Source organism: Gavialis gangeticus, unplaced genomic scaffold (assembly GCF_001723915.1).
Source record: "Gavialis gangeticus isolate Ggan-Ray unplaced genomic scaffold, GavGan_comp1, whole genome shotgun sequence".
Taxonomy (NCBI): Eukaryota; Metazoa; Chordata; order Crocodylia; family Gavialidae; genus Gavialis; species Gavialis gangeticus.
The window spans coordinates 31,999,881-32,016,026 of record NW_017729030.1 but is presented as its reverse complement, the minus strand read 5'-3'; the positions used below and the strand labels follow the sequence as shown (position 1 = coordinate 32,016,026).

The following is a 16,146-nucleotide window of genomic DNA, read 5'->3' as shown; positions in this document are numbered from 1 at the left end:
TCCCTACCCTCAGGAGCATGCACTTCACCCCACAATTCAGTATCATCCAGAAACTTGGATAGAGTACTCTTCACACCCACATCCAAGTCACTGATGAAGATATTGAAGTCTACAGGTCCAAGGACCGAACCCTGCGGGACCCCACTACCTACATCCTTCCAGGTCGATACCAACCCATCTGCAACCACCCTCTGGGTGCGACCGCTAAGTCAAGTTGCCATCCACCAGACCATGTAAACATCTATATCGCAGCCTCTTAATATATTTATGAGAATGGGATGAGACACCGTATCAAAGGCCTTGCTAAAATCCAAGAAAACAACATCCACCTCTACTACATCTAAGCATTTTGTGACCCTGTCATAAAATGAAACCAGATTGGTCAGGCATGATCTACCTGCTGCAAGTCCATGCTGGTTTCCCTGCTGCATTATTTTTCTCACTGGACTCCCACAAATATGATCCTTCATAATCATTTCAAAGACCTTACCAAGGATGGAGGTGAGACTGACTGGCCTATAATTACTCAGATCCTCCTTCCTCCCCTTCTTGAAAATAGGGACCACACTGGCCCTTTTCCAGTCCTCCGGGACCTGACCCAAGCGCCATGAGTGCTCAAAAAGGCCGTGCCAGTGATTCTGCTATGACACTGGCCAATTCCTTCAGTACTCTCAGATGCAGCTCATCTGGGCCTGCTGACTTGAACACAGCCAGTCCATCCAAGTGACTCTGCATCAAGTGAGCATTGACAGTTGGTGAGCTGGTGTCCCTCTGATGCCCATTTAAGAACCCATTAGCAGACTTTTCTTGACCCCTATTCAGGAACACAGAGGCAAAAAACTCATTGAATAGCTCAGCCTTATCTCCCCCCCCTCCCCCCCCCTCACTAATTGCTCCTTTTTGTTCAGTAGGGGTCCTGTGCTGCCCAGTGCCTTCCTTTTACTCCCTACATACTTAAAAAAAGACTTTTTGTTCTCTTTAATTTGTGTTGCCAGCCTCAGCTCTTTATTTGCTTTGACTTTTCTAACTGCCTTCCTGCAAGTATGGGCCAAGTAGGTTTACTCCTCCTTGGTAGGAGTATACCTACGGCTTAGCAGGGCCAGGTTAGTTCACTGGGTTCAGCTGACCCACTTAATCAAACTGCAGAGCATAAGCCACACTTAGCCTAGTCCTGACAGACCTAAAGAAAACATTTTTCTTAAACATATATTACTTCCAGTTGCACAACATCAGTATTAGAGTAAAATACCACACCAGAATTGCTGTGTTCTCTGGTGTTCTGGTTAAGTGCTGTACTGCCCTTTCCTTTTGGCTCTTCTGTTGGGATTCTTTCACTTTCTTCTAAAAAGCGGTTCTTTCTGTGTCCAGATCTTAGGGGCTACAGTGAAGTCCATACTCTACTGAAATCAGGTGTTTTTCAGTTGGCTTCAGAAAGTCAGCATATCACACCTAGTCTCTAGAACTGTAGCCTGACATACACTCCTTTAAGGTAGTTTTAAAACTGGCTGAGTTTTGTAGACCAAGGTGTGGCCCTGATGAGTGGTCTGGGATTGGTCCATGGGCCAAATGAACAGTTTGGGGCTGGCCTGTGAGCTGGATCAGGCCCATGGAAACTTCCCCTGCCCCCCAGTGCCAGATCTGGTGACCACTCTGTCTGATCCAGGGTGTAAGCCACACACAACACCCAGTCAGGCCACTCTGTGATGCAAGCTGCATGCAGCATCAGTACTAAAGTTTGTGCTGTGTGTGCTGCAGTCCCAGACCAGCCAGAGCAGGATCCACATGCGGGAGGTGTCTTGGACTGGCCTCAAGCTACATGCAGTACGGTGCTGGAGCACATGCCATGTGTAATGCAGCTCCCAGGGCCAGTCCAACATGCACCATCTGTGACATGGGTTAACTTGTGACCCAGGGTCAGTACTGGGGGCCAGATGGCGTGGCTTCAGGAGCCAGATGCAGGCCACAGGCAGTGTCTTTGACACCTCTGTTATAAATCATTCGCAAAATTACTTTCTAAAAGAAAAAAAAAACTACTTAATTGTAGGTTTCTTTTGTTTGTTTTTCCAACAGTTCCCACTGAATTAAAGCAACATAGGCAAACAGTAATAATTTTACAAAACTTCACATAATATGTAACCTATTTGAATAACTAGTTTTCATAGATTATTAAAAATGCATACATAGTTACTGCTGTCTCCCATGTTACACATGCTTCTTATTCAAATTCAATTACATGCTCTTCAAATCTTTTTCTCTCCTCCAAAAACTCGAGAACTGTTCCTTAATTCAGAAATGTCATATAGTGAAACAATGCCTTTTTTGTTTCTGATCACCAAAAAACAATAGATTTTAACTCTAATTTGGGTATTTTGGTGTCACAATTCCCTTTCATAGAGGCAACTTGTTATTAAAGTCTCCTTGACAAAAAGTTAATTACTGTTCATACTACCATTCATAAATGTAGTCCATATCTTCTAAATAGTTTCCAAAAAGTTCCCGTCTGGAAACTGGTGAATACTGCTAATTCCAGTACCGTATGCATTTCATGCAACAGAAAAGCAGTTCATGTAGAGTGAGTTAAATTTTTGGTTTGTTTTTATTATGTTTTTAATTGCAGGTAGAAGCTGCAAGGAAACAGTACAATATACAGATTTCTCGACTATCAGAAGAACTTACTGCTCTCCAAATGGTACAGTCCAGACTTTGTTGAAAATATTCCTTACCATCAAAATGTTTGAATTCTGTATTATATTCTAATATGCTCCCTCTTATAGTTATCTAATTGCTTATCTAAATCTAGAGAGACTTGAACAAGTTGTTTGAGACCCTCAGTAGGGCATTTAGATGTCAGTTGTCAGCAGCCATGAAATGCCAGTTCTGTTTTTTAAATGAAAATGTATTTTAAATTATAAAAATGATTTTTTTTTTATAAATTAATGTACCGTTACAGTTCTTCCTATTCTTGTTCTACAGTGTCATAACTTTTCAGGCTGCCTGGAATCTGCCTCACACAGCCAGCTTCTTGCAGTGCAGCTACCTCCTACTTAGCTGCCTGCCTACGCAGCAAGGTTTGCCTGCTGCACTTTCCCCTTAAAGTAACAGGAATTTTTGGATCCCTGATACAGGGCTCTTTCAGTTGTTTATAACTGTCAGTCTTCATGTGGACTGAAATATTTCAGTTTTGATCTCTCCATGAAGAGGCATTTTTTAAAGATTCAGCAGAAAGGGTCTGACTGATTTCAGACACAAAGAGGAAAAATAGTCAGTAGAAAACAGTTGCAACTTAGACAGTTTTGCACCTGATTGGTTTGGGTAAGGAATTTGAAATACTATTTAGAGGTAGCACTTGATTTAATGTTTACCTTTTGTTGATTATACGAAAATCAGTTGGTTTGGAGTGCTTAATTTGATATAGAAAAATGTATACCTAGAACAACAGGGTTTTCCAGAACTATTTTCTTGGTTCTGTAAGGTGATCCTTTTGGTGCCGTATCTACACATTCGCAGACTGTAGTTTATAAGAACCTTTGCATCCAAAAAAAATTCTGTTAGTCTGGTTGTATATAAGACATTGCAGTCTGTCCTCTAGCTAGTAGTTTCAGATAGTGGCATTTAAGTATCCCCTGTCTTATTCAGTATATAAATTAGATAGTACCCAGTGAATTAATAAGGATTACAAATATAGCTTGGTTTTCTATAGGAATGTGGAGAAAAGCAGAGTCAAACAGAACGGGCTATTAGAGAGAAGCGAGCAGTGGAAGAAGAACTTGAAAAGGTAAGAAAGAAAATTGCATATTTGCACTTCAAATTTTTTTTATTGTTTTATTAAATTAGCTTATGATATATTTTACTATTGTTTTTCTCCTGAGTAATACCTGTTAAAGCAAGGTGAACAGTATACCATGATGCCTGTGTTTTGTCTTTTTTATTTTTAATTTTTCTTTTTAATTTCAGGGTTCGGATTTAAAATTAAATAAAATGGATTTCATGTTCCATTTTAGAGAAGTAGTAAATAAACTGTAAGCAGTGGCTCTGAGATGATGTTCCTAAACCAGTAAATGGCTGCTTAACATATTCATTAGGTTCCTGTTAGCTTCATGCAGGTTATGACAAACAGTAGTAAAACCTGTTTACAAATATTTAAGAAGTGTAAAAGCTGGGGAGTAGGAGAAAAATGTTTAACATAATCCAGTGAGTAAAAGTAGGAGCAGCAGTTGAAACTAAAGACCACATATCAAGAAAATTAACTGACTGCAAGATCTATAAAACTATTATCTTAGTAGCAGTTGTAATGATGGAAATCCCATTATATCAGCTACTAAAACTGCATGGAACAAAGACAGCGATAGTATGCTGATAGCCATTCATGTGATTAAAATGAGATATTTACATGAAAGCCTGCTCCACAGATATACCGTGAAAACCAAGGAAATGAATATGATTACAGAAAACTGGAGGAACTGCACCAAAGATGCCTAAGAGCAGAAAGTGCAAAAGATGACCTTCAATTGAGTCTGCAGTCAGCACAAAACAAAATGAAGTATCTGGAAATGAAGTGAGTAACAGATGTCTTACAAATTAGGATTTCACTAAATATTCCACCTAATCTTTGAAGTGTCATAGCATAAAATGTTCTTAAGCAGCAGGAAGAAGAGTAGTAGGCTTCTTATTGTTATTCTTGTTTAATTGTAACAGCATTACTACTGTAGTAATATAAGTGGGAATAATATTGTTTAGAATTCAAGACAAGATCAGAACTGTTCTATAACACAGAGAAAATAGAAAAGCGAAGTCAACTTCGTAACTAATAATCTTAATATGCAGTATTATCTGTTTGGAAAAATCACTTTATGTAAAAAATACAGCAGAATTTCTGCATTCTGCATTTACTAGAATTATTGTCTAGTAAATTAGGCTAGTTTCTTTTTGGTATTACACTTGCAGTACTGAGATTAAGTTCTTTGTACTGAACAACTGAAGAAGAGTATTTTTTTCCAGATTTTTATTTTTCTCACAGCCTTGTTTCCTCCTCTCCTTAACAACTACTCAAAAACTCTACCAGGGGGTTATTTAAGGTAGCACTCTACCTTAAAGAAGTTCTCCCTGTAAAGCACTGTGACCTGCCTTCTGACACTTTAAGATTTGTGATGTGCTAAGTGTTGTTTCTTCCTAAGGTTCATCTGTAATATGAGTACTTTTTTTCCTCTAATGGCTTTGTAACCTTATTCTCTTGTACACTCACCTTTTATTCAACAGTCTCTTGCTTCACTACTATTTTTTCTTCCCCCAGTAGGGGAGAAATGTGTCTGTATTAATTGGCTTTAAGGCTATTCTCTTCAAAATGACTAAATTCAAAGTCTTCTGGCCTCTGACAAGGAGTTGAAGGATAAGACCTTTTCTGCTTCAGAAACAGGAGACAGAGGGTAGGCTGTAGGAACTAACTTCCAGTCAGTTCCTAGCCAAGATGTGCATTGAAACAGTTGAGCTGGCGGCAGAGGAATAAAATCTACTTTCCTGTAAAGGAAGTATTCCCATAGTTTGTAGAGCAACAGGATAGGTTCAACTGAAGCCTTCAGACTTTCTCTATGAATCTATTAGAAGGGTCATCCATCTGTAGTTTTTCTGAATATTTTGAGTTGCCTACCTGACAAAGTAGATGTGGAGTTTGGTAAAAAGTGTTACGGAACAAGATACCCTCAGAAATCTGTAGGTTCCATTTTAATTCTCCCTGAATAGACTGAATCTTTTTTTTCCCTGTGGGATTAAGAGAAGGAAATTGTCTTAGGTAAGTTTTCATTCTAGAACCATTCATGTCAGATAGTCTGAATGTCCCACAGAGGACTACATTATGCTTTATTTGGCTGTTGCTTAGGTAGCAGTTTGAAATCCCTATATTTTACATCAAGGTTCTCCTGCAGATGGTGTGAAAGAAGTAGCACTTAGAAGCTTTGTTAGCTTATTGTTCTGGATAGTACTTGCTTCAAACATATGACAAGGTTAGGCTCCAAGCAAGTATTTTGTGAAGGCTGTGTGAATGGAAGGTGCTAGAATGAAAAGTCACAAGATAAAGAGCATTTTCCTTTTCTCTCCTGGCCTATGATACCCCTTACTCTAAATCTGAGTAGGCGTGACATAGAGGTGTTTCAAGCATGCTTGAGAGAATTGGGCTGCTAGCTATAGTACCATTTTTGAAGCTAGAGCAAAGAGTTGTGAAGCCCAAGTGCTCACAAGCGATTGAAAGAGAAGTGGATGCTTTATAGCAGAGAGCAAAACACAGCAATGTTCAGAGAAGCTTCATGCATCTTTTACCACTTAAAATGGGAGCTCTGTTTCCCCTGGGTAAGGAGATTACTTGATTTTTTTAGTTCGTTATATAAATTGTTTCATTGCAGAAAGTCTTTACTATCACCTTATGCTTGCTCCTTTGCCGCAGACATGTTTGCCTTCATCAAACCTGCACAGAAAATCCATATTTTATAGTGCTATCAAAGCAAAAAATGTGGTTAGTACTGGACAGTACTTTACCTAAAAAAGATCTAAAATGTATGGTATCTTAGAGGATGGGATCACTCAGGAGTGAAGTAGAAATCGGAAAGTGAGGATTGTGTTGGTATTTGATATCAAGTTTGTGGTAGGAATCATAAGTGACATGGGGAAAATAATAGGGAATGTTATAGGGCAAAAGTAAAGCTGTAATATAGCAAATGGGAACAATATATCCGAAGTCCAAGTTTCAGAGCTGAGGGAGTTAATAAGTCTTCTGAACTTTTTACCTCAAGACTCTTGCATCAAGACTCTTAGTTCAACATCCTTTATATTATGGCTCAAAAATACTCACCTTTAAATGTAGTTTGTTTAACAAAAGCATGCCTTGTTTATTGGAGATGGAGAGAGTAAAGTTAATTTTCCATGATCACTTTACTGAGAAAAAAGAACTTTTTAAATTTCAATTAAATATTCATGCTAAAGTTTGAGCCTCCTTATTTTTCTTGAATATTGACCCTGCTGGAAGTTGGAAAAAATATTTAAAGCATGAAGTCTCACACACTAGAATTCACATTTGCCAGTCTTAACAAATAAGTCAGTGGTAAGCATTATGCATTTTAAACATGAGAATTCTGCCTTCTAAATATAAATTTCATAATTGAAAGGCATGGACAAAAGATAAGGGTACTCAAAAAGATATAGACTGACTTTACCTTCTGATTAAGTGAGAATCAATTGTTTTTTTCTAGCACTGAGGAAGAGATATCTCGTTGCCAGGAAATGGTTCGTAAGTTGCAAAGCATTCTGGATTCCGAAAGAGAAAAGTCTGGTTGTGTCAGTGAACAAAGGCTACGACTACAGCAAGAAAATGAACAGTTGCGAAAAGAAATAGAGGACTTGAAGAAATTTGCCATGGAGGCACAAAAAAAGGCTAAATTCAAGGTACTATAAAAAAGTAATAATGGATGGACCTGAATTTATAATTGCCTCACTCTGAGAATGGAATTCATGAACCCAAATCAGATGTTTGAGATCCCTATACAGCAGAGGTGCTCAAGCTGTGGTCTGTGGGCCAAATGTGGCCTGTGGAACTACAGGGCTCCCCACAGGTTGGGAAATTTGGTGGCAAGGGAGTAGTCGCAGTATTGCCACCCCTTCTCACTGCCAAAATCCCAAACCCACACTCCCTTTTTGTTCCACCCTGCAGGACCAAGCTATACCCCCTTCTCTCCACCTGGCCAGGTTGGATGGGGGGCCAGGTCACAGCCTCTCCCCCCTACGGGCCCAGGTTGGGGCTGGCCCAAGCCCCCTTCCACCATGCAGCAACCCATCACCACCCCGTCTCATGCCCACCCAACCCTGGCTGAGCAGCCCTTGCCCCCGCCCTCACCATGGGAGGGCGTTGATCTGCACCCCCAATGCCCCTTCTTCCCCCATCCCTTTCCACCACACAGACTCACCAGCTGGAGGCAACTGTATTGGAAATCAGATCAGTATCACCAATATGCCTCCTTAAATATCGGGTATTGGTATCAGCCCCCAAAATCTCTATCAGTGGACCCCTAGATGTAAGCCTTTCCCCAAGAGTCTTACATTTTAATGATGCTTCCACATGGCAACCCAAATGCAGATGTGTCCAAGCTAGCTGTCCAGATACTGATAAGAACACAGCTTCTAGCAGCACAGGGTTCAATATAGCCTGCAAAATCTGCCCGCCATCCTGGGTAGATACTTAGGCTTGCCCAAGCTGACCTCTGTGCTGTTATGTTACTGGTACCTGAACTAGGTAGTTTAAAGTTAACTTGGCTAGATCTATTTCAACTGCAGTCATACCTTTAAATTTTAGGGGAGAAAAAATAAAATTACTTGTAGAATATAACTAAATAAAGACAGAGTAACAGCTCCATTATCCTTTATTTTTAAGTGTACTACATGTTTGAATTGGTTTTAGGCAAATATTTCTATTTGAGAGAATAAGTAGAAATTGGACACATTGATTTTGTATTATGTGGACATATTCTAGATAAGCACAATGGAACATGAGCATTTAGTGAAAGAGCACGGATTTGAGGCCCAACTGAAAGAGCTAGAAGATGCTAACCAAAATTCCTCTGGTGAACTGAGACGTCTTTTGGTAGCTCAGCAAAAAGCAACAAACCGATGGAAGGAAGAAACAAAGAAGCTGACAGAAACAACAGAGACCAGGATCAGTCACATGAAGTAAGTTCACTCTTGTTAGTGTTTTTCTTTAATTAGTTGCACTCTTCAGTTTCGGTCATCATTATGAAACTGTACATGCTGTGGAAATAAAGGATGGTAAGCAAAACATCCAGTCCAGAGAAAATGTTGCATTTTCTGCAGACCAACAAAAGATGCTGCAAAAGCAATGTTTGGAAATTTCTTGCTCAGTTTCTGCACTGTTCCAAATTTAGAAAGGCAAATATAGAAATTAGAGCTTTCTACCTCAGCTAAGGTACTATACTATTGTGTACATTTGACATTTTATTACAGAGAATAGCTGTTACGTTTTTTTTCTTTCCAAGTAAACTGTCATGCTTTAGGAAACTTGAGCTCTGGTTTATGAAATTTTCTATACAGTAGAACCCAGTTTCTTCTCCGGGCCAGATTCCTAACCAACTAGCCAAGATGAGGGTTTGCAAACTAACAGGGAATGCCTTTATACCACACGAAAGACCTGCACAGGACAGATGGGCAGTGTCTCCCTAATTCAGCAAACTGCTGTGAATTAAGCAAGTTGTAAACCGCTTGGAAATGAAAAATCCAGGTTCCACTATATTTTACACTTCTTGAAGTTACCCTCCTTAAATTCTGTTGCAGGTTATCACTGAATTTTAAGAAAGCTCTGAAAAGCATTGCCTGTTGGAGGCCGCATGAGTATTGTCTTCTGATACCAGGTGTTCAAAGATGAGGTTATAAAAGCATCGTTTGAATCCATTCAGTTCAGTTTCTGTCTTTTCTGGATAGATATAATTTGTGAAGGACCTTATGCTGTAGGCAAGAGAAATTTTAGGCAACGTTTTATACAGTTCTTCCACCATTCTTATTGTTAAACAAAACCACGTCTATCAGACTAATATGGCAATCAGAAAGTTAATTCTGACAGATACTGTTGAAGGTTAATCTTACAGCTCATCTTAGTACTTCCACTGTTAGCAATAGTAAAACTGACTATACCCTGTTAGTTCCAGTGCTGCTATTAATGGGATTTGGCAAGTAGACCTATTTGCCCAGTGAGTTGCCTATATTATCTGCAGGTAGGTACAAGAAGTGGCAACTCTTAATTTATAAATATCTATCCCAGCAACTAAGTTAATTGCTATATATGTTGTTTCTTCTTTTTTTGGCTACATGAAAATATTAACAACTGGATTTATCAGTTCAGCAAACAGATGTATTACGTATTCTGCATTTATCTAGGCCTTGTTCTTTAACACATGGTGTTGTCCGCCCAACCTCTCAAGAACATTTTACATGTTCCTAAGATTTTAAAAATACAGAAAACGAGGAGAAAGTCTGAATGGCACCTTTTTACTTGCTGTGTGTTACTGACTACAGTCCATTCTCTAAGCAGTTACAGAAGGAAGTATACTGGGCTGTGTTTTCATTGTGGATAAGATGCATTCAGTTTTCACATTAGGAAAATGGGTAGGCTACACAAAACACAGGAAGTTAAAATTCCTTTATATAGCTTATTTTACTTCCTGAAATGCAGGATATATTCAAATGTTCATAATAATATGTAGTAAAGTATTTCTTCCTTAGGAAGATAATTATGAAATTATAATGCTGTATTTACTTGCTTACTAACATACACTTTTTCCTCTAAAATTAAAGGGCTTGTCTTCAGTGACAAAAATTGATTTTTATTCACTGGAATGGGGAGGAATAGAAGCAAACAGATGCTGTGCTCCTTGTGTCTGGCCCCAGCAACCAGAAAGGGTGGAGTCCTATGTTAACCCTCTCACAGCTGTAGCTTTTGGCTGAGCACTGTAGCTTGTGCTTCAGCAGCTGAGCTGGCTCAAGGCAAGTGAGCGGCTGCATACACAGTATGTTGTATTTTGATGAAGCTTGTGGTGTGGAAACAACCCTTCATAATTTATATATATATACAGGAATTTATATGAAGAGCTAGTTATGCTAAAGAAGTAACAGTCTTGCTACTGTCCCTACAAGAGTTGGGGGCGTAGCCCTGTTGCTGCCCTGCCATGCCAGGAAGTTCCTTCTACCTCACTCAGACTTTCCAGAGTGTCACTCTGAGTATCTCCAGAGTGATAACTCAGTGTTTCCAGGAGGACTTACTCTGTCACACAGTCAGTTATGACTTTGGAAAATTCTTTTTTTCTATGTTATGCTCCCAGAAACAAGATATGTGTTTTATTTTGGGGCATATCTTACGTAAGAAAATGCTGTGTAAAGCATAGACAAAAGTTTGTGTTTCAGGTATTGTGAAACTTCAGTTTTCCTTTAACAAGGTGTTAAAGGGGAATATTAAAATGTGAAATTTACAAGATTTCCACTTTGGAATAACCATTAAATGTGCCACTTCTAAGGCTATTTCTATTGTACAAGAGCCAAGTTAACTTCTCACTATTTAGCATGAGTTTTTGTAAATTGACAATTAGGAGTAGAGGAAGCATTTAAGACTGGCCAATGAGTACTGAAAGGGTGTACACTGAGGGAGGATCAGCATATGTAATGGATTTCAAAGGAAAACAGCAGAAAAGGAAGGTGGCCAAATACCATAGCTTGAAGAGACAATGGAAAGGGAATGTTGGGAAGTAGCAAGAAAGAAATGAAAGTTAGAACAAGATTTGTATCTGCGGCTGTCCATAAGAAAGAAGAAAGAAATAGGCTGAGAGGTTGAAGCACGACCTACTAACATGTATGTAATTATTGTTTTTTGTTGTATTTAGGGGTATGTCTGTTTAAAGTTTCTTGATAATATCAACATTATAATAGCTTCAGATAACACACAGTGATTAGAAAGTTTTAGAAAGCCATATCATTTCTTCAGTTGATGGGGAATTTTGGGGTGGCTATAGCCCACCCCATAGCCACCCCTCCCAGTGCTGCTGCTGCCACCCACCCAGCCCCTCACTGGGAAGAGGCCAGTGCACACAGAGGCCTGGCCTTGTGCCCACAGCAGGCAGCCCACCCTGTCCCTGCACACAAATCCAGGGGGTACATGCGCCCCAGGGGCGTGTGCAGCAGCAGGGAGCTAGCCACCTCCCTGTGCCCCCTGGACGAGCCGTCTGCAGGTCCGTCCTGCTCCCAGGGTTGCATTTACCACCCTGGCTGGCCAGTGCCTGCCCCTACGCTACTCTCTCCCTCACCATGGGGGCCTCGATCTGCCCCACCAAACCCTTCCCCACCACAGACTTACCAGCTGGACTCTGCTCTCCAAGCTGCCAGACTGCATTCCAGGCTGTGTGCATGCTGCAGCTGCATGCAGCATTTATCAGTGACATTATTGGCCACAAAAATGTCCTGTTATTGGTGCCAATCCAATATGCAACTGATATATCAATGCACATCTAGTTTTAGAAGTTAAAAAAAGCTGCTTATGCAACAGCTTTACTAAAAACCATTCAAGATGTGTTTAACCTGCCATGGCTTGGGGATAGAATGCTGTTTCGAATCATTTTATTCTGATTTTACTTTTCGTGGGGTAACCGTTATATACTTTTCTTAATCTGCCTGTGCTTCATTTTGGAAAGTTTTCCAGATTTTCTTACATAAAGTGTCTTTATGAAAAAAAACTAAATTCATAACTCACAGCTCTTCTATGAGCTATGTATCTTGTTTTTCAAGCTTTTATTAATTAACAGATTAGTATAGTTTTGACTAAATGTAATTAGTCAACTCTTGCAGCTGCTTTTTTATCATCTTATGTCACTGTTTGACTACAGAAGAACAATGGACGTAGTGTTTCAAAGCAAAGTAAGGTTACACAATTAAATCTAGGCTATATCCTGTCTTTCAAAAAACAAAGAAATGCTGAAAATGTTTTTCACAGCTCAACATATGGGGTCATAACTAATGTTGGAGATGATCAAACAGAACTTTCAGTTTAAGGAGAAAAAAACAGCAGAAAAGGGGCATGTCTACACATGTGCTTTACTGTGCAGTAGACTAATTTACTGCACAGTAAAGCTTCACCATCTAAACATGCACAGAAATTGGGCCAGTGTAGACAGCACTGTCGGATAGTACCGTCAGATACAGGTACTATTAATTGCATATGTAGGCACACCCAGGGAAAGTGAAATGACCAATGAAAACAAACACTTTGGGCATCTATACACATGCTTCAGGTGGGAAGGGAGGTGCTTTAATTAGAGCAGCTCTGAGACTCACTCTAATTAAAGCACCCACAGTGTCATGTTTATTCATCATCCCACACTTCAAAATGTCAGCGGAGGTGCTTGAACTAAAAATCATTGGACAAGCTTTAGTTCAAGCGCCTCCACCACCATTTTAAAGCACAGGGACTCTGAATGGACATGACATGGAGACTGCTGGGGTGCATTAATTAACATGCTTAGGTAGATTTGGTTATCACGTGTCGGAGCAGATGTCCAGCATGTGTATAGGTGCCCTTTCTCTCTCAAAGCTATTATGAGTAGGACTAGAACATTAAAATATTTCCATAATGGATCAGAAGCTTCAATTGAAATCAAATTGCTGATGTATATTAGTTTTCAAAATAAACTGAAAAAAACATAACAAATAGTTTTTTCTTTGAACCTGCATGAAAAATGAATAGCCTGTTTTGAAAATGTCCTATTTGTGTGTCAGGACTGTCCATATAGTAGTGTCCGGGAATATCCTGCAAAGATTTAACATCCTATTTACTGGTGTAATAGCTATTTCATTAGACAGGACTGCCTTGATGAGCAGAAGAGGAAAAACTCAGTTCTTTCCATATCAAAAGCTGTAAATCTACACACACTCCATGTGGAAAGCCTATATTATTTTGGCAGATGTTGTGTATTTAATACTAATACCAAGCGATTTCACCTTTTGGAGATGATTTCATAGTTTATGTTTATCATTCTTTCTCTGATCAGGTATTCTATGAAATATGTGGAAGGAATTATTTTAGATGTGATCTGAAAACAGTAACAATAGAAACTAATCAGAGTAATTTGCTAAAACAAGTTTGTCATTTAAACTTACATAAAGAACTTTGTTATTGCATCTATATTCTTTGTGATTGGTTCTCTGATATGCTGACAAGTGCCATTACAATACTGGTAATTAAATATCATCTACAATGGTAAATAGAAAGCCAGCTTAAACATTTTACAGGTTTTGCACTACCCTACAAAGGTATGTAGTACAGAATGCGATTGATGCACAAATTAGCCATGGTGTTTATGAAAGAGAATTTCTGCAAAATAAAGTCTTTGTTGTATTATAAACTAACAGGTTTCATATGTTGATTTTAAAATATTAGTGTAATTATTTTGAGTGCAGATATCTTCTAGACATTCAAAACATCTCTTGTCAAGAACCAAAAAATACTGCAGGTTATTCAACCAAAAGTAAAATAACTTTGAGACAAACACCTCAATGGTTTTGTAACAAAATTAGCAAGAACCTTAAGTAGAATAGTGGCAGAACTCCAATGTGGTAAAACACATGTTAAAACTGATCACCAGGTGGAAAGTCCATTTGAAATCAGTGGGCTTGGACTGAGCTGATATAATGGTCTTTCAGTATATTACAGTCTGACTGCTTATGGTACAAAATTAAGTAAGGTTTATGCAACTACAAGGAAAACCTAGCTTTCTTGAACATATATTAACCACCTTTACAGTAGCAGGATGTTGGTCACCGTGGTCCCTGCTGCTTTACCTGTGGAAGGTTAAGATGTTATGTCTTGTGTTGTATCAGGGTTGACCGTGTAGTTTTGCTAAGAGGTTAGACAGTGGATTTGTATAGGATGGTTTGAATAGGGATAATCCTGCCTCAGGAAAGGGGTTGGACTATAGGACCTGCGGAGATCCCTTCCATCCCTACTTGTCTATGATTCTATATTTTAGAACTTGTTTAATAGGCCTGTGTGAAGCAGCAAGTATTTGCTTCAGATTCGGCCGATTTGTAGGGACAGTGATTTGAATCACTGTCCCAATTCGATTCAGCCGATTTGGATTCAGAGATTCGGCATTGATGTGGATATTGCCATAAACTATACAGGCAGTCCTCAACGATGCTGGACACAGCTGCCTCCAGTTGGTAAGTCTGTTGTGGTGGGCAGAGTGGGGAGGGAAGGGGTGTGAGCAGGGCAGATCAGTGCCCCCACAGCAAGGGAGGGATTGGGGCTGGGGCTGGAACAAGGGGAGGGGAGGTTCCTCCACCACATGCCGCTGGTCCAGGAGCTGCTGTTCTGGTGCCTCTTCCAATGACTCTTGCCACCAGTCTTGGAGGGCACAAGGGCAGGCATGTGCCTCTGGATCTGCGCGGGGTGGAATGGGCTGGACTGCTTTCTGGACGGGTGGTGGAAAGCACTGGGAGCAGGGGCTATGTCTTCCTGCCCAGCCAAGATGAGGTGTGGGATGGTGCTGCTGCACTACCTTGGACCAGTGGTGCAAAGCAGCAGAAGCCACTTCAGCATCCGCGGGACAAGCTGACCTCCTGGACAAGCTGCGGCTTCACCCTGCCCCAGCAGGACGCAGAGGAAGGGCATGGGGGCAGGCGTCTGCACCCAGGTTGGGGTGGGGCCAGTGGCAGGGGCTATGGGGAATTTTAAGTCAGCTGCAGCCCTCCCCCGCCATAGCCCCTGCTCCACTGTGCTCTGCAGGGCAGATGGAGCCAGGGCTGTGCTCCGAACAGCAAGCCCCCACTGCTGGGCTGTGTTCTGCAGGGTGAGCAGAGCCATCAGTGTGCTCCAGGCTGTGGCTGGGGCTAGCCTCCCAGAGCACAGCCCTGGCTCCGCCCACCCTGTAGAGCACAGCCCACTGGTGGGCGACTGGGGCTAGCTTCCCAGAGTGCAGCCCGGCCCAGCCCACCCTGCACATATCTGGGGGCACATGCCCACTCCCATGCCCTCCTGGACTGGCAGTGAGATCTGCCAGAGGAGCCACCAGAAGAGCAGCTTCTAGACCGGCATCACGCAAGTCCCGCCCCACTCCCCGAGTCCCACCCCGGCTTGGCAACTTGGCTCAGCCCCAGGCCCAATCCCTCCCTTGCTGTGGAGGCATTGATCTACACCCTCCCATGCCCCTTCCCTTCCCCCTCCATTCACCAAAACAGACTTACAACCTGGAAGCAGCTGTGTCCCACATCATGAAGTCAGAACCTGGAAATGGGGTCGCAATTTACAAAAAGTTTGTTAGCACCGTTTGTCGTAACTCAAACCGCCATAAGTCAAAGACTACCTGTATGGAAGGTCACCCCATCCTCCTCCCTCTTCTCAGTTTCTGGTTACTGCAAGCCTTCTGAAACTCGGAAGGCTTCCGATTCAATTCAGACCTTTTAATGAGTCTCCCGATTCGATTCAGATTTGGAGATTTGGCTGCCGACTCAGACCGAATCTCCTTCAGATTGAATCAGCTACCGAAACTTCACACAACCCTAATGTTTAAACTTAATCTCATCTTCCTCGCACACATCACACACAAACATCTACAAGCA

The 16,146-nt window shown here is 40.9% G+C and overlaps 1 protein-coding gene across 1 annotated transcript in view; it reads left to right on the top strand.

Annotated features, from left to right (window-relative positions):
• Nucleotides 1–16,146, top strand: part of SCLT1 (sodium channel and clathrin linker 1) — a 143,433-nt gene that overhangs the window by 97,027 nt on the left and 30,260 nt on the right. Inside the window, exons 13-17 of the mRNA XM_019522092.1 lie at nt 2,618–2,689; nt 3,701–3,775; nt 4,410–4,555; nt 7,236–7,428; nt 8,510–8,706. Coding sequence (XP_019377637.1) covers nt 2,618–2,689; nt 3,701–3,775; nt 4,410–4,555; nt 7,236–7,428; nt 8,510–8,706 — 683 coding nt within the window. The remainder of the gene's footprint in view (nt 1–2,617; nt 2,690–3,700; nt 3,776–4,409; nt 4,556–7,235; nt 7,429–8,509; nt 8,707–16,146) is intronic.